The sequence below is a fragment of the Choristoneura fumiferana genome, chromosome 8 (genome assembly GCF_025370935.1).
Source record: "Choristoneura fumiferana chromosome 8, NRCan_CFum_1, whole genome shotgun sequence".
In the NCBI taxonomy this organism is placed as follows: Eukaryota; Metazoa; Arthropoda; class Insecta; order Lepidoptera; family Tortricidae; genus Choristoneura; species Choristoneura fumiferana.
Genome location: NC_133479.1, coordinates 9,014,070 through 9,033,141, shown reverse-complemented (window position 1 = coordinate 9,033,141; position 19,072 = coordinate 9,014,070). Strand labels below are relative to the sequence as shown.

Sequence of the window (19,072 nt, the reverse complement as noted above, 5' to 3'; positions counted from 1 at the left end):
TGTTTCTGGGGGCACGGTAGTGCCCCCGCCAAGTCGAGAAAAACAAAGGTACGGCCGTACCATACTTTTCTCGAAACCATTCAGGCTATTTTCAACATTTAATATCCGCGGCTCCGTCGAAAAAAAAACATGAGTGTTAAAATAAGTTTGACGCTAATGTTTGTCTGTCTGTCTGTAGATTAGATTAGATTAGATTTATTTATTTCCCTTTGGAAAAAATACATTATAAACACATGTCATGTTTCAGGGGCTTCCATACAATGCGTAATTTATTTACCGTTTTTAGGGTTCCGGAGCCAAAATGGCAAAAACGGAACCCTTATAGTTTCGCCATGTCTGTTTGTCCGTCCGTCCGCGGCTTTGCTCAGGGACTACCAACCAATGCTAGAAAGCTGTAATTTTGCACGGATATATACGTAAACTATGCCGACAAAATGGTACAATAAAAAAAATGTTTTTAGGGTACCTCCCATACACGTAAAGTCCAACCGTATAGTGTGGGGTATCGTTGGATAGGCCTTTTAAAACCATAAGGGGTTTGCTAAGACGATTTTTTGATTCAGTGATTTGTTTGTGAAATTTCAAGTAAAATCGAGCGTTCTAAAATCTAAACCAGTGGGTGGAAAAATTTGGAAAAATTCAGGATGGTAGTAAGTATATCAAACTTTCAAGGAAAAATATAACGGCTAAGTTTGCTTGAGAATTATTAGTAGTTTATGAGTAAATAGCAGCCTAAGGTATAAAATATACCTAAACTTGGAAGATTCCGTATAAAAATACAAATTTAAAACAATACTTAATTTTTTCGTAATGGTTACGGAACCCTATTTTTGGCGTGTCCGACACGCTCTTGGCCGGTTTTTTATTGAGAAGTAATAGACAGACAGTTTCGTTGCGCCATCTACTGTTACTACTGGAACTACTGGACTAGAGCGCTAATCAAAACAATAACAATTGCCGGTGTCACGGCAGGGCAGGAGCGAGCGACTCATAGTGTTTTGATTTCATAGTAAATGATCATATATTTGGCTTAGTCTCAGTTCAATTAGTGGCTCATAATGCTGATATACATAGACTGGTATGTTATGCTTCTTATTATTTACATTTTGCAGTTGACACAAATGAATAAAAATTGAGGTTATAATTTTGTGTGTCTAGCTGTAACTGGTTATATTATGAGGCAATTATCAACTATTTGAAACATAATTATCTGGCGTCGCATTGGTTCTTTTCATGTATGTTGTTTTGCATGCCAAAACCTCTTATAATTACAAACAATAATGACCTCGTCCCGTCCGTCTCGTTATGATAATTACCCGACCCGACCAGACCAATGGTTAACTAACGTTTCTGGCGCTCGCGATTGCAATCAAATGACAGTTTTTGTATGCGAAATCTGTCATTTGATTGCGACCGCGAGCGCCAGAAAATAAAAATTTACACTTGGGTCGTACAATATTTATTTTTTTCAAAATGCGGTGATATACTACACAGAATCAATTTTTTATTTATTTTCTTTGACATTAATAAGTTTCTAGCGAGATAAAAATCGTAAAAAAAACTATAATAGAGGTTGTATGGGCTGCAACCCTTGCTAAATAAGTAGACTGCATAAAAAGTAAACAACATTGAAAATTGACATATACGTCACTTGTTTTTGACAGCAAGACGACAAATTCACGACATTCACGTTAGTGTTAGTTAGTGTCTGGTGTACCTATAAACAACACCGTTGCAAGTACATGGTTTCCATAAAAGTTTAATAACAAGTGTCAACATGGGACCTACGAAAAAAGTAAAGAAATATGACTCCAAGCAATCCAGCAGCGATAGATCAAGTAAGTCACAAGCAAAATGTTACTAAGCAAGTCTAGACATGCACTTGTAGTAGTTACAATCATGATAATTAGTGGCAAATTAAAATTTTCATTCTGCTCTAAAATCAATACTATAATGAACCAAGAAATAACACAGTTTTTATGTGGAATCTATTGCATGTTTTAGGCAAAAAGAAAAAAGTCGAAGAGGATATGACAATAGATTTGGTAGAAGATGATAATCCAGACAATGTTGGTGTGCCGGGGGCTGCCATGCAAGATGCTGAGAAGAATGATCAAGTACCTGAAGATGAATTTGGTGCTAAAGATTATAGGTAAGCAGTTTTTTCGCAATAATCTATATTCTATATTAAATAAAAATGAATCACCGAAATGTATGTACGCGCCTAACTTCCAAACGACGACACCGAATTAGATAATATGTTTTTAGTATCTATCTCTTATGGTCAGGACAAGGTTTGCGCTTTTTATTAGTTTTTTTTTTTTTTTTCATTCTTAGGATTAGGTTTTTATAATAGTTATAAAAAGTAAAATACAGAAAAGTACATATAAAATAAAAATATTATTATAAATTATTATTATTAAAGCTTTATTTATCCATACAGTACAATAAGTTTATATTTGACTTTATGGCCCCTATTGGGTATAAGCCTCCTCTATCTCTTTCCAATTTTGTTTGTTTTGAGCAGTGCTCATCCAGATATTTCCAGCTGTGTTTACAATATCATCAACCCATCTTTTCTTTTGCCGTCCTTTTTGTCTTTTGCCAGCAGGACCAAGTCACTCTGTTGTTTGTACTGTTCATCTATTATCCTGGTTGCAAGGCATGTTGCAATGCGTCTGTTAATTTTGTTTTCTTGCATATGTCAGTATTTCGTATTTTATCAATTATTTTCAGTTTCAGGATACTTCGTTCCATAGCATGTTGGCATGAGAGTATTTTGTTTTTGAAAAAAAGATTGCATCTGGGCCAAAGCCGCAGGCAACAGCTAGTACTTTAATAAGTGCCATATATCTGATTAAAAAAAAATACTTCTTCTTGAGAAGAATCTTGACTTATTGATCAGTCAATCAATAAGTCAAGATACAATAATTACTGTTAGGCTCGAATTATTATGTTGCATATCATTAGTGTGACAAAAATATTTTTAATTTTAATAATTGGGCAAATGATTGTATATAGAAACAATTATCTTCTTCAACCTTGATCTACCCAATGCTGAGTAAAGGTCTCTTCCATTTTAGACCATTCTGTGCAGTCGTGAGTTTTCCGTGAGAAACAATTATAATAGGCAGCATTCAGAGAAATTAAAAAAAACAGTCAATACATTAAATGTAAAATAAATAAAAAAATTAAACCAAAATTTATTGGACTCATAGTTATAAAAAAATTTCAGAAGCCAGATGGCTCTAAAGCCAGACAATGCCAGCAGGCCACTATGGGTGGCCCCGAATGGACACATCTTTTTAGAAGCCTTCTCACCAGTCTACAAACATGCTCATGACTTCCTGATAGCAATCGCAGAGCCAGTGTGCCGGTATGTGTAAACTACATAGATATACATATAGATGCAGCACAGCAAAATTTTATGATTGTAAAAAATGTTGTCTGCAAAGAATTCATTTATCGCTATCCCATAGGAACTAGGCGATTTTTCAAAGATTAAAAACTATCCTACATACTTCCCAGGGGCTCAAAGTATCTCTATACCAAATTTCATAGAAATTGATTCAACAGTTTATGTGTGAAGAGGTAACAGTCAGAGCTTCATTGACTTTTATAATCTAATACCTTTAAATGAGCTTAAGTAAATATATTGTCATTTTGCAGGCCTCAACATATACACGAGTATAAGCTCACAGCATACAGTTTATATGCAGCTGTGTCAGTGGGCTTGCAAACTGGAGACATCATAGAATATCTGCAGAGGCTCAGCAAATGCGCCGTCCCTGCTGGCATTATAGAATTCATAACACTATGCACACTATCATATGGAAAAGTTAAACTTGTCCTCAAACACAACAGGTAAAACAAAAATATTCTAGAATAATATATAACATAGACAAGACAACAAAAGATAAGCTTATGGGGTTGCTGTGCGGCTTCCTGGGGCGTCAGGAACTGCAAGGCGCCGCGCGTGCCAGGTCTACTTAACCACTTTATTTGAATACCTATTTTTATCGATAAAGGAAAACTAGACTCATCATAGACGATAGGATAATAAATATGAATATTCTATCTAACAAACACGTCCTGTCATTTGCGGCCTGTCGTATCTAAAAGGGTGCCAAACGCATGACTCGCCCGGGGCGCCTAGATTGCTGAGGCCGACCCTGTATCTTTAACCTTTTTATAGCATAATTTATTGAATCAGGCGTTACTTTGCGGAGGTCCATATCAATGAACTAAAAGAATTTCCTTGCTCACCCGCGACCTTACGATAGCTAAGCTTATGCAAAATATGCGTGTTCATGCAGTTCCTCCACCTCCACACTGTAAGAACACGCACAAATCACACAAACCCATCTATCACCACCACCACACCATAGGTGGTTTTTATAGCATAACTAACTACACAACCACACTTAGGTAGAGCTTAGCATAATAAAATTTGTGATAGTGGACGTACATCTTTGTCTCGGCGCGAACTGCCTAAAATCGCAATCGAAATTGGAGGCTCGCACAGACTGAAACTATTAAATGAACATTTAGGGGAGAAATAGCGTACCGCATAGTACGGACGGGAAGACGGCTGAGTTACCTCACTATAGGAAACCTTTATACATTTTTTTGTAAGTGCGGCAAATGCTGACTGCAACAGGGTTTTACCGAGTGTTACATGTACGAACTTGTCAAGGCATAGTAGTAAATAGTTTATAAGTAATAAAAATTATGGTTATCAGGTACCTAGTGGAGAGTAAGCATGTAGAAGTTCTACACAAATTGCTGCGCGACCCCGTGATCCAGCAGTGCCGGCTGCGGCGCGACGGCGACGATGCGCTGCTGCCGACGGCGGCCGCGGCGGCGCCCGCCCTGCCCGCTGCCTCCGGTCAGTAATAGTAAGGGATACGATAGAGTTGCCAAACAAAAAAAAATAAGAATTATAATAAACAACCAGAATTTAATTTGAAAAACGAGGACTATTCGTTTTCAATACAGACTGCAATAACAAAGTAAACATTTTTTTAATTTTGAAAATTAAAATATAATCCATGACCTTATCAGGACATATCTGGGACGCCTCTGGACACCTGAAAAAGCAGAACATATCCTGGAAAAATAGGACAGTTGGCAATGCTGTTGCATATTCATGATTAATATCCTTACGTCTTTTCCATCTAATTTGGAACCTATTCACGACTTTTTTATGCATTTTGACAAAGTGTCAAGCTTTTGGAAGACAATTATTTGTATTAAAAGTTGTAATAAAAATAAATCGCATACAAAAAAAAAGTTTGTTTCCATGTATTGTATCTATGATTTCAACGCAACGTGACCGCTATTAATAACTGAATCATACAAATTGGTACCTGGTCACCGATTAAAAGTCATTGTTGTGTATTGTAGCGACCGAGGACAAGCCGGCCGCAAACGGCGCTGTGCCGGACGACATCAGCCAGTTCTACCAGCAGCTCGACAAAGACGACGAGGAAGACGAGGCCACTGACCTCACCGCTAACACCGCCGTCGCCTTCGAAGTTGACCCTGATAAGATTGAGGTATGCAATGCAAGTAATAAGCCTCCCACAATCGCGCGCCATTCATAAAGCGCAAAATACACAGGACGACAGCGGGTCGGGAGTGCGACGGGCCTATTTACGTGCTGTATATGAACATCATCACACCGCGGCGCTCGCACTCGCGCACAACAAGCCCTCGTCAGCCGTCGGTGTAATCTATAATACACAGGACGACAGCGGGTCGGGAGTGCGAAGGGGCTATTTACGTGCTGTATATGAACATTTTTCAATTACAGTCAAATAGACGCTAATCCGGATTTCCGGATTAAAAAATAAGTTTTTATTGATAAAATCATTTTCAATTATGCGTACCGAGTGTCTTGTCGATGTTTTTAACCATGGAAGAGTTCCGTCCTGCCTGTGGAAACGATCCTAGCTGGATCGTCAGAATTTCACTACCAGATTATTGTATTGTTCCTGAATTCACATAAGTACGCCTGTTGTTAAGTTTTGTTGCTCACATGATGATTGATCATATTCATACAAGATTTATCTTGTGTACCACCTTTATTACTGATCTCTCCCTTCTCAGGTGATACAAAAGCGCTGCATCGAACTGGAGCATCCGTTACTAGCAGAGTACGACTTCCGCAACGATACCGTCAATCCTGACATCAACATCGACCTCAAGCCCACGGCGGTACTGCGGCCTTACCAGGAGAAAAGTCTGCGGAAGATGTTTGGCAACGGACGGGCCAGGTACACCAGTGACGCAATTTATAAAGAGAATCCTAACAGACCAGTGGCGAAGCGTTCATAAAATTCTATTCCCACCGGCTTTCCCAATATTTACAAAATAGAACAACAAGATGTACAGAACTTATGAAAGATGTAAGCGATCTTTGATTCGGCTTTACTGGGCTTTACCACGAAAATATCTGACGCCACGCCACTGTAACAGACCCTAACTTTTAGTCATACTTTTCAACTCTACGCTCTGTATTTGCGTGTAAGGGTTGATACCTCCCTCCACGCATGCCTAAGAATAAGGGACTTGACAGACGGCCGGATGGACAAAGTGCTCCTATTAAGGGTTCAGTTTTTGCCAACAGGTATGCAACTCTAAAAACACTTCATTTGCTTTGTCTCGTCCTCGTTTCACTCTTTATATAAGGTGCTAGAAAATAAGGTGCGGATATTTCAGGGTATGTAATTAATAACGTAAGAATCAATTAAACACAATTACCTTGCATTAACATTTTTTTTTAATTTAATTTAATTGAAACTAATTAACAACGATAATCGATAATCGATCCTCAAAATATCCGCATCTGATTTTCTAGCACACTGTCATTTTAAGTATTAACCCGTTTCACTCTCCGGAGCTCGACTTTTGGGACTTACTCGACAGTTGGTTTAAAAGAAACAAGAGTGTTACGACACCAGTCGATCAATCGCTGATCGATAGTATGATGGATTGGTCGACGTCCAGCTTCAACAGCTTCTACTACAGCAATCGATTGATCGACGATCGACGGTAGAATCATAGTAAAAGAGAACAAGTAGGCTCACTACGAACAAAAGTACATCGCGCGGCTTAAATGTGTGCGCGCCGGATGGCGCCGGTACGCACGAACCCGCCGCACGCACACTGATAATTTAAGGAGGATTAAGTTTTCTTACGTTTCTATTTTAGCTCGCTCGTCTTGCGCTGATGCGCTTGAGATGATCACCTTTTACGTTCGCGTACTCGTACTTACGTATTTTTGTATTCTTTGTATTAGGTATAGTTGTAAATTAGTGGTATATAAGTGTACTGTAATAGTTTCGTGCAAGGACACAAAAAATAATAGATACCTACCTACCTATAAACAATATAGTTATAGTATTATGTGTAGGTAAACATGAGTAGTATGTATACAGTCGCCATCACCGTTCTGGCGAATTTATAAATAACATTTTTAAATTTAGTATAATTATAATAATATAACGGCATAGAATATGTCTGGTTTCTCTAGACACAGACATTACACAACTTTAAGTTAACTTTTGTACTAAAATTATTTGCCGGTAGGTAATTAATCTTAAATAGACGTCGACAACCCTAAGCGTCCGCGCCGGAGTAGGCAGTTAAGTCTCCTAAAGGGTCGGAGTGGACCTACTTGTTCTATTTTAGTATGGTAGAATGGATCGGTTGACGTCGATCGACAATTTCTACTGCGCAAATTGTATGATCGTCGAGGGGTGCGTCCCAAGTTATATAAAAAGGTTAGATATAGTTTCATATTATAAACGTTCATTATGTATAATTACATTAATTTATAACATGAAACACTATAATTTCATTAAGTGTAACGTTCAATTAGTATACTTAACAGTTGTTTTATATACTTTCATAAGAAATAACATGTTTATGGGCTAAATTCATATTATATAACATACATAAGGTATACCGCTTATAATACGTAATAACTTCTTATATAACATTAATATGATATAATATCAAGTGATATACTTTGTTTCTAAAATACTTGGTAAATTTTATAACCAGAAAATTAGGTGTTTATAACCCTTTAATTTTTGTATTGCAAAGTTTTACTTCAAAATTTGTGCGAGCGAGCAAGACGGTTCGGAGCAGAAGCGACTTAGATAGTTTAGGTTCGATGTTAGGTTTTTTTTATAGCAGCGATAAACCGTAAAAGTGAAATTGATCAACGTCGAGCAGTAGCATCGATCAGCTGTCGATCAATCGTTTATCGACCGGTATCCGTCGATCATCAAAAACTTACCACACACCAATCATCGATCGATCAATCGGTGTTACCATTCAGTCCACCGATGATTGGTGTGGTAACGAACAACCTAAATGTCGATTAAGTTGACAAATAAGTTAAATCATAACCATAACTAAAAATTGTCTCACAAAATCTATGCAAAAATCGTGCTTTGACGGGTCATACAAAGTATGTCAGTTGATTGGCGTCATGATCCGTATTTTATTATTATTATTTTTATCACACTTGCTCGTAAACAGTATCGTAACATGCAGGCTACCTTGGTTGCAACCCCCCAAATAAAACCCTCGACCTTAATGTGTTTGTCATGAAACCCGTGGTCGGTAAATGAGTCATTGCGCGTACTAATTTTCATGCCATGAAGCCCAAGGTCGGTAAATGAGTTTGTTACTGCATGGTGTGCTGCTGCTCCGTGCGCGCGCTGCACACGCACGCCATGCACATGCTGCGGATTGCCAAGAGCGCAATCAGCGGTATCGGCAATTTTTGAAAAAATATTCGTTTTTTATTTTAAATATGCAATTTTACTCCCAAATGTGATGAAAAACATTGTATGTCGCACGGGCGGTACTGGAATTACGAACATCGACTCATTAAAATTCTAATAGACTCGTTCGTAATTCCTTATTTACCGCCCTTAAGACACAATGTTAAATTATCAGGCAGGCAGTTGGAAGCATAGCTGAAAAAATATGCAAATTGAAGTGGCAATGGGCAGGCCAGATAACCGTTGGGGGAGAAAAGCCCTCGAGTGGCGACCACGAACCGGAAGACGAAGCGTTGGCAGGCCTCCCACCAGGTGGACTGATGACATCGTGAGAGTTGCGGGAAACCGGTGGATGCAAGTGGCGAGTGGTCGTTCATTGTGGCGTTCTAAGGGGGAGGCCTTTGTCTAGCAGTGGACGTCTTCCGGCTGATGATGATGATGATGATTTGAAAGCAACTGCTAGGTGCCGTGTCTAGCTGTTCCTTGATCAAGTATTGTTTATAGTGCTAACGTGTTTATTCGTACTCAGGTCCGGCGTGATAGTGCTGCCGTGCGGCGCGGGCAAGTCTTTGGTGGGGGTGACGGCGGTGTGCACGGTGCGCAAGCGCGCGCTCGTGCTCTGCAACTCGGGCGTGTCCGTGGAGCAGTGGAAGCAGCAGTTCAAGTGCTGGTCCACGGCCGACGACAGTATGATATGCAGGTACTAACATTTCCTTTCTTACTACAGCTGTGCGTGCGCGTTGACTAAACGGATCGCTGGGTAAATGTTCCAACGTTTTTGCGGTGATTTTTTTCCTGGTGATGCTAAAACTAAAGACCATACCGATGCTAAATCTAGCGTGATCAAGATTCTAGCGACTTGTCCTTTGTTTTTGGTTGTCTTGACCAAAACGCTCGAATATTCACCCCACTCTCAAGTGTCAAGTCAATAAAAAAGTGGATGGTTAAGCTAAGGAACTGACCGTACAATGAGGAATAGATGACATTTATAGAATCGCTTGAAACTTTTTTTATCAATAGGAATAACCTTTCTAATTAACAGAAAAAAAAATATCAGATTTTTAAGTAGCATCAATTAATAAAAATAAAAAAAACACGATAGTCCGGTCGGTTACGGGTGGTTCCATAGCCCAGAACAAAAAACTTTAAAAAAGAATTTATGTGTCTTTGACTCGTTCGTTTTGACAGGTGACACTCTTTACCGGCCCGGATAATACCGACGTGGAAATATCGACCCTGTTTTTCTTGTATACACCCATAGAAGCTCATGTCAAGTCTATGGGCGTGTACATAAAAAACAGGGTCGGTATTTCCATGTTGCTATTATCCGGGCAGGTAAAGAGTGTCACCTGTCAAAACGAGTCAAAGACACATAACTTCTTTTTTTATTTTTTGTTCTGGGCTATGGAACAACCCGTAACCGACCGGTTTGTCGTAATTTGGTGGTAAAAAAAACTCTTTCATTTTTTTTAAATTTATTGATGCTACTTAAAAAACTGATATTTTTTGCTGTTAATATTAGGAAGGTTATTCCTATCAATAAAAAAAGTTTCAAGCGTGTCTACATTTTTCATCCATTCCCCATTATATAAATGTACTAGTTCTTTTAGTTCGTTGTTGTACTATTCAAAAACCTACGGTTGGTTCGGCAGTAGTAAGTGTAAGCAAAGTAGATTTTGTCTCCTAGAGACTTTCACAGAGAGCAGAACCAAGTTGCCACTCAATAACCAAGGGTAAACTCCAATATTGTCGAATTACGCTAATCTCCATCCCAGCTTATATACGTCCCACTGCTGGGCACAGGCCTCCTCTCAGAACAAGAGGGCTTGGGCCATAGTTCCCACGCGGGCCCAGTGCGGATTGAGAACTTCATATGTAATATAAGGAGATGGTACGTGGTGGTAAATAAGACGATATCTGTAGTTGTGCGTGAAGAGAACAAGAACCCCTTTATTAAGTAAACCTTAGATTATATACATCATGATTGTCGCTGACACAAGCAATATGCGTTTATGTAGCAGTAAACTATTGTGTTACTGCTAAACACTGAAAGTGGCCAATTGCCATACTACACATACGCACCATCGAATTGCTTCGCAGGTTAGTGCAGGTTTCCTCGCGATGTTTTCCTTCACCGCAAAGCTCATGGTAAATTTCAAATGTAATTCCGCACATGAATTTAAGCTTAGGAGTAATTCAAATACTTGCGGCCGACTTCGGTTGAAATGTACCGTAACGCATTCAAACACGCTCGGTTCATACATTCGACCATATACTTACTCCAGCCACTTGAATAACAGCTCTAGCATAATAACAAACATTCGCCTCATCTAACCTAGTCCTAACCTTTGTTCTTAATTTAACCTTTGGCCTCATTTCTCATACGACGTCAATCACGGCAGGCGCGGCGCACTCCGCGATATAGGTACAATTCTGTAAGTATCAAAACACCCCACGCCCGGCGTGGGTTAACTCACTAGGGCTATGAGCATCGCCCGGCACGCACGCTCGCAGTCTCTCGCTCGAACTAGTTGCGTCGCGTAATGCTACGTGTAGCTGTGTGATTTTCGTGAAACTGGTTCACGATGAGTGCAAAAAAATATTGCACTCATGTTTATTTTATTTATATATTCATATTCTGTATATAACATTACACTAACTGGGTTATATTCTGTTCGAATATTAAGTGCGAGTGCGACAAAAGAACAGATAGATAGGTAATTCGCGATTCACCAATGCCCACTGCGGGCGTACAAAACCTTTGAGGCAGCCGACGACGCATTCGGCACGCGACCTTGTACTATTATCCATTTTGTGACCGTCGGAGATCGTAGGCGCATCAATTTAAAAATGCTAGAAAACTAAGTATTTCTCCGAATTTACTCTTATGTGAGTATTATTTTTTTATTGATTAACAACCCTATCCTAAACCAAAACGTTGGTGCTGAATAATAACGACCGTCGCGCGCAGCACTAGAGTTCAATGTTGCTTGATGGTGCGCGGTGATTTTGCTAATAAAAATTACGTAGGCATATAAAATGGCGGCTTTCGTCAACATCAAAAGAGAGAACCTTCTGTACTTGTACTATTACTTATTCTGTGATCAAGGGTCATTTTTATGTAAAAAAAATTCAACAGGTTCACATCAGAGGCTAAAGACAAGCCAATGGGCGCGGGCATCCTAGTAACGACGTACAGCATGATAACGCACGGCCAGCGGCGCTCGTGGGAGGCCGAGCAGACCATGAAGTGGCTGCAGGCGCAGGAGTGGGGACTGGTCGTGCTCGATGAAGTGCACACCATCCCCGCCAAGATGTTCCGACGCGTGCTCACCATAGTTCACTCGCATGCCAAGCTGGGTGGGTCACTCTCTGAGATGAGATAAACATATCTATGGAATGGAGTCGGTAACGACAAAACTAGTTTAGGGGGATGAAGGAATTGATTTTTTATTCAAATGCACACACTTTCAAATCCGTACCGTATCCGTACTTTGAACAACTTAATAGAGGTATGGAAACATTTGTCAAATTATTACTGTTACTTATATTCGTTAATCACAAATAAAAATCCTGTAAAACATTTACAGGTGTATTTTTCACACTTACCCAACCACAATATTTCGGATTTGAAAATACCTTGTATACATTGTATAGTCAATTACAAACTGATTGAACCGTCTCATGTCATGAGACAGCATCATGATGTGTGGATGTTCCCTCCTAGACTTCGACCCTAAACACTTCGACCCTATGTAACTCAGAAAACCCTATCTAACCAACCATCTCCATATTGAATCCACCATGTAAAGCAAGAATTCGGATTTTTGCTGCAGTTAGCATTTCTAAAAAAATACAACTTAGGCTCTTTACCACATTTTAATGCAACATTGCTTGATCAGGTCTAACGGCGACGCTACTCCGCGAAGACGACAAAATCGCAGATCTGAACTTCCTCATCGGACCAAAGCTGTACGAAGCCAACTGGCTGGAACTGCAGGCGAACGGCTACATCGCGCGCGTGCAGTGCGCAGAAGTGTGGTGCCCCATGACGCCGGAGTTCTACCGGGAATACCTCATACAGAAGTAAGCAGTTTCAAATATTTAGCTTTTCTTATTCCTCATAGTCAAAATGCCACAAACTTGACTTATCACGCTGAAACACACGAGTAATATTACCTCGATCCCTCGATGTTTCCACTACATTACGTGGCCGTGGTCACGACACGAGTAGACTGAAGTGTAGGGTGTCAAGTCTGCCTAGCAGCGCGACTCCTTCGAACTACCCGCACCGCACTTGACTTGTGGTATTTTGACTATGAGTGAAAATGACGAAAGTTTAAAATGTGTTCTTATTCCTGACGAGAGATCTGTTCTTTTATGATCGGGGAGCTACTAAACTATTATCCTACTAATATTGTAAATGCGAAAGTTTGTATGTGTGTGTGTATGTTTGTTACTCCTTCACGTAAAAACAGTTGGACTAATTTGGATGAAATTTAGTGTGTAGATAGATACCTGGATATCTCGAATACTTAATATAAACTACTTTTTATCCGATATTCTAACGAAATCAGAATAAAGTCTCGACGTTTCAACCGCTAGGATTAGAAATGAAAATTGACGCGCAAGTTTTATATACAACGTTAATGTAATCCACTTTGTAATTTTATTTGGGAATTCTGATGGGAATTTAGTAAAATCACAGAATTTCGCTTTAACTGTTGATTCTAATAGTTTACGCGTGCGAAGCCGTACTTATTACAGTCATAGGGCTGTGTTGATTCGTAATTATTACCGACAGCATTAAAAAATTATATAATGTTATGAATGAAATCTTTAAATATCTTATTGTGACGTCATTGCGACACTCTTGGAGTCCGGAGCCTACTTAAAATGCCGAATGCGGTCAGCTACATGTCCTGTAACTGACAATAACCGTTCTAAAGCGGCAATATTTGTTACAGAATCAACAAAAAGATGCTGCTGTATGTGATGAATCCGACGAAATTCCGCGCCTGCCAATTCCTGATCCGGTACCACGAGCGACGCGGCGACAAAACCATTGTTTTCTCGGACAACGTGTTCGCGCTCCGACATTACGCCGTCAAAATGAACAAGCCATACATCTACGGGCCCACGTCGCAGAGTGAAAGGATTCAGATATTACAGAACTTCAAGTTTAACCCTAAAGTAAACACGATATTCGTGAGCAAAGTCGCTGACACAAGTTTCGATTTGCCCGAAGCTAATGTGTTGATTCAGATCTCTTCGCACGGCGGCTCTCGACGGCAGGAAGCTCAACGATTAGGTATCTAGATATATTCATATTTTTAGGGTTCCGTAGCCAAAATGGCAAAAACGGAACCCTTATAGCATAGTAAAAGAGAACAAGTATGCACACTCCGACCCTTTAAGAGACTTAACTGCCTACTCCGGCGCGGACGCTTAGGGTTGTCGATGTCTATTTTAGATTAATTAATTACCTACCGGCAAATAATTTTAGTATGAAAGTAAACTTAAAATTGTGTAATATCTGTGTTTAGAGAAACCAAATTCTTTGCCGCTCTATTATTATTATTATACTAAATTTACAAATATTATTTATAAATTCGCCGAAGTGGTGATGGCGACTGTGTACAAACTACTCATGTTTCCTACACATAATACTATAACTATATTTTTTATAGGTAGGTAGGTATCTATTATTTTTTTATGTGTCCTTGCACGCAACTATCACACTACACTTATATACTACTAATTTACAACTATACCTAATACAAAAAATACGTAAGTACGAGTACGCGAACGTAAAAGGTGATCATCTCGCGAAGCGAGCGCAAGACGAGCGAGCTAAAATCGAAACGTACGGCGCCGACGGCAGCGTAGCCTTGACTAAAGAAAACTTAATCCTCCTTAAATTATAACCCCCTTATTCATAAACGACAATCAAACCTATTTTAGTTAAAATGCCGCTAAAATTCGTTTGTCCTTATCTGTCAATTCGACATTTGTATTTGTTAGAAAGGGACAAAGCATTTGTTAGTTAACATAGGCTTGTTAAGTTTTATGAATAAGGGGGTTAGTGTGTGCGTGCGTACCGGCGCCAACCGGCGCGCACACATTTTAGCCGCGCGGTGTACTTGATCGTAGTGAACCTACTTTGTTCCCTTTTACTATGCTTATAGTTTCGCCACGTCTGTCTGTCTGTCTGTAGGTCTTTTAAAACCATTAGGGGGTTGCTATCATGTGGGGGTTGATTCAGTGATTTGTTTGTCAAATATTCAACTTCAAATAGTGCAAACTTTCATTAAAATCGAGCATAAACATTTGAAAAAATTCAGGATGGCAGTAAGTATATCAACGTTACAAGGAAAACTATAACGGTTAAGTTTTCTTGAGAAATATTATTTGTTTTAGAGTAAATAGCAGCCTAAACCTAAACTTGGAATATTCCGTACAAAATACGAAATCCTTAGAAAAATATTACTTATTTTTTTTGTAATGGCTACGGAACCCTATTTCAGGCGTGTCCGACACGCTCTTGGCCGTTTTTTTTTTTAAATCACAACATGCTTCATTCATATCTTATCCTAAAACCCGAAAAGCTTTTTCGCTTTATAACATCTTAGATTTCGTTGATCAAATATGGGAGAAATACTAGTATGAGTTGTGCCCATTCTAACTTATTGCCTTTTGTTTAAATAGGTCGTATTTTAAGAGCAAAGAAGGGAGCTATCGCAGAAGAGTACAACGCGTTTTTCTACACTCTAGTATCACAGGACACCCTGGAAATGGCCTACAGTCGCAAGCGGCAACGGTTTCTTGTCAACCAAGGCTACAGTTACAAGGTATTTTACTTTATATCACAAAATTTACCTGCAAAAACTTGGCGATATGTTTTAGTTTATCAATATAAACTAAAAAAAAAATAAGGGCTAGTTTTGGACAATCCCTTGTCTAATTTTTATAATTCTAGTTTTTATAATTTTCTTTTAGGTTATTACAGAGTTGAAGGGGATGGACACTGAGCCAGATATGTTTTACGGCTCTCGCGAGGAACAAGGGATGTTATTACAGCAGGTTTGTACAATATAAACATATGCGTACATATATTTCGAAGTATTTTGGAACTTACACTTTGATATAGCTAGTCGTCTTCATAGATCATAGATATGTCCTGTATAGCGAGTGTAAAATGTTTATTCCAACTTCCAAGAGAGTAAGTTAGTAATAACAACCCCTTCAAAATATGTAACAAAATTGCAGAGGCGTTGCCTGCCAGTCTAGAAAGTTGAGATAGAATAAGCGCCAGCAATTTCACCAGCTATTTATCTTACTCCTCCACGTTACAATAAAAAAAAACCAAGCACTGCTGTTGAACGAGTAAGATGCGGCCGCGATCTGGACGGAGATAGAACAAGTCCTAAAAGAAAATATTTTTTTGTTAAAAATTACACTTTAATCACAAGCTTTTTTGCTGATTGTACTTGCATTGTCATCTAAACTATGCCATTAACCATGGAGGAGTTCCGTCCTGAGGAGATGATCCTGTCCGGATTGCCAGGATGTCACTGCCACATTGTATGATGTATTGTCACCAGATTTACATAAGTATACCAAATTTCATGTCAATCCGACCACATGAAATGGGTCTAATTTAGCTTCCAAGAGTACCCGAAATGAGTAAACAACGAGGCAAGCTAAATAAAAGCTTGTACTAGTATTTTATGCAACTGTATCGTAATAGGGGTCCTTAAAACACGAGTGTGGGTTACTAATACGGTCACATGAGTGTTTTAAGGCCTAATTACGTACAGTTGCATACAATATTTTATCTATCCTCTATCATGTGTTCAAGAACCATTGAGAATGACCTGCATTAACGAGAACTAGGTAGGTATGTCTGCCCCACGAGCTGCGCCCGCTGCGCGCGCGACGACCTGCTGCTGCACGTGGTCGCTGCCCCCCCCCCCCCCCCGTGCTGTAATGATGTTTGAAATTGACCATTACGATACAGCCGTGTTCATAATAGAATCCAATGTCGTAATGCTGGTCATTACCTATGGTTTTTGAACGCATAATTGAGGATTTACTATATGGGTGTAGATAAAAAACTTACCATCTATGAAATGTATTGAGCAGCCTTGATCTATCGTATCGTCGTGTGCAGGTGCTGGCTGCGTCCGAGACGGAGTGCGAGGACGAGCGCGAGGCGGGCGCGGGCGGCGCGCGGCGCGCGGGCGGCTCGCTCGCCTCGCTCGCCGGCGCAGACGACGCGCTCTATCTGGAGCACCGCCGCGCCGGACAACACAACAAGCACCCGCTCTTCAAGAAGTTCCGATACTAGCTGTACGAACCAACAGCAAACCACGCTAGCGTGTAACGAAGACATAAAGCACACATTGGTCACGCAAATAGGGAATATGCCAGCGTTTTCAGGCGCGGATCCATCTCTCAAAAAAGGTTGTGGTCACAGTCACCCGAAAACCAGCAAAGTGCGAGTCGGAGTCATGAACGACTTTTGGATTTGATTACCTATTTCCTTTTCGCCGCGCATCAAGACATCGGCCTATCGGTCTCTATAGACAGTGAAAGGTGTCATCACCAGTCTATTTGGGTTGTGGGCAACATGGTGCCCACACGGGTGGATTCGCCCCACGCGCCCTCGAATATGTCCCGGACCGCGGTATTTTCCATTTTAAAAGAAAACCGTACACGATACATAAAAAGTGTGTAGGAACGAAATAATCCTTGATAAATTTACTATAAACCTTTCATACATTTAAAAGCGATATCACTTATAGTTTCAGCGCAATCTGGCACCAAATACGAACATTTTTAATAATTTATCCAGTTTTTCGTTACTCCATTTACCTTTTATGGTGGTTGCAGTTGTCAAGATGGAATACTGCTGACTACCTAGTCATTTTAAAACTAAGGACATATCGTCACTACTTTTAAAAAAGCTCGTAACTTAAATTTTATAATTTTTCTAAGTGAACTTTATGCGCCTTATTTGAAGGGTCGATTTAGTTGACGTATCGATTTGAGATACGAGATTTTTTCAAAGTAGTGACGATATAGCGATACAGCACATACAGCAGACTAGACCATAATATAATTGTCGCACACAGGATTTTATTTTTACAAGAAACCATCAGCAGCAATCTTCGGTGTCTTGCAGTCTAGTGATAGACAATCCTGTCTGCGATAAGCGCCAGTAAACTGAAACTTGTGTTTTAGCACAGTAAATCTCAGTACTAGTCGAATAAAGTTGCTATGATTATATTTTTTTGTTTTCCTTATTTACCTATCCATTGTCTCAACGCACATTACGCACGATAACTACATTAATCTAATTCTTTACAGTAAAACCGAGAATGGGAGTGGAGTTCCAGAGTGGGCCATAGTGGAATTGCAAGGTCTTGTACAAATAAAGAAGGGGATGCAAGCTGGCCCCACAGTCATTGGAGATCTTCACTACCACAACAGGAACAAACAGCCGGTCCTGATCCTAGGACACCATGTCCTCAGTGGAAAAGAAGTCAAGCTTGAACAACCCATGGCTGTCATAGAAAAACAAGTAAATGATGGTAAAACACAATACAAAGTGAAGGCTGTGGTAAAAAAAAAGCTGCTATTCAAATCCAGGCCTAAACCTATTATTTCTAATGTTGCTGAAAGAGTTTGATTATGGAATAAATAATTGTGAATAATTAATTAATTCGTTTTATTTTCTGTCCCAATCCTTGTTGGCAAAACAGCACATAAAGGTAGGTATTAGTTTATAAGGAATAAGTAGTTCTTGAAAATTAATTAGGTATTATGATTATTTGTAAAGTTTTACACAAGTATTTTACAAATTTGGCCAATGCAATACAATACAATACTCAAGATCATCCATCACTTTTGGAGCTATAGGATGTGTAAGTTTAATCTTACTATCCATCACTTTTAGAGCTATATGATGTGTAAGTTTAGTTTAATCTTACTATCCACCACTTTTGGAGCTATAGGATGTGTAAGTTTAGTTTGATCTTACTATCCATCACTTTTGGAGCTATAGGATGTGTAAGTTTAGTTTGATCTTACTATCCATCACTTCTGGAGCTATAGGATGTGTAAGTTTAGTTTGATCTTACTAAAGTAGTGTGTACAGGGGTTGCCAATCTTTTTATAATGCAACTACTTTTACCAATTTTCTTTTTACTTTCTGGAAGTAGATGTTCCCCTAGACAACTTATTATGCTGGTGGTTCATTTCACACA

General features: G+C 39.4%; 2 protein-coding genes across 2 annotated transcripts; both read left to right on the top strand.

Annotated features, from left to right (window-relative positions):
• Positions 1-987: 987 nt before the first annotated feature.
• Positions 988-18,524, top strand: LOC141430386 (chromosome transmission fidelity protein 8 homolog). The gene is made up of 2 exons (XM_074091064.1): positions 988-1,078; positions 18,174-18,524. The coding sequence occupies exons 1-2, from the start codon at positions 1,059-1,061 to the stop codon at positions 18,493-18,495; spliced, it is 342 nt and encodes a 113-aa protein (XP_073947165.1). The 5' UTR covers positions 988-1,058; the 3' UTR covers positions 18,496-18,524.
• hay (ATP-dependent DNA helicase hay) lies at positions 1,687-18,264 on the top strand. Its single transcript, XM_074091062.1, has 15 exons — positions 1,687-1,838; positions 2,005-2,152; positions 3,236-3,376; positions 3,670-3,864; positions 4,743-4,888; positions 5,407-5,558; positions 6,112-6,278; positions 9,331-9,501; positions 11,941-12,161; positions 12,704-12,887; positions 13,769-14,112; positions 15,510-15,652; positions 15,801-15,884; positions 16,975-17,153; positions 18,174-18,264. Exons 1-14 carry the CDS (start codon positions 1,778-1,780, stop codon positions 17,149-17,151), a joined length of 2,334 nt encoding a protein of 777 aa, XP_073947163.1. The 5' UTR covers positions 1,687-1,777; the 3' UTR covers positions 17,152-17,153; positions 18,174-18,264.
• Positions 18,525-19,072: the final 548 nt, after the last annotated feature.

Bases quoted from the DNA above. Each gene is read 5' to 3' on its own strand.
- LOC141430386 (XM_074091064.1), top strand. From the start codon at position 1,059: ATGCTGATATACATAGACTG. The intron at 1,079-18,173 runs GTATGTTATGCT...AATTCTTTACAG, and splicing joins ATGCTGATATACATAGACTG to TAAAACCGAGAATGGGAGTG.
- hay (XM_074091062.1), top strand. From the start codon at position 1,778: ATGGGACCTACGAAAAAAGTAAAGAAATATGACTCCAAGCAATCCAGC. The intron at 1,839-2,004 runs GTAAGTCACAAG...TGCATGTTTTAG, and splicing joins ATCCAGCAGCGATAGATCAA to GCAAAAAGAAAAAAGTCGAA. The intron at 12,162-12,703 runs GTGGGTCACTCT...TTGCTTGATCAG, and splicing joins TCACTCGCATGCCAAGCTGG to GTCTAACGGCGACGCTACTC.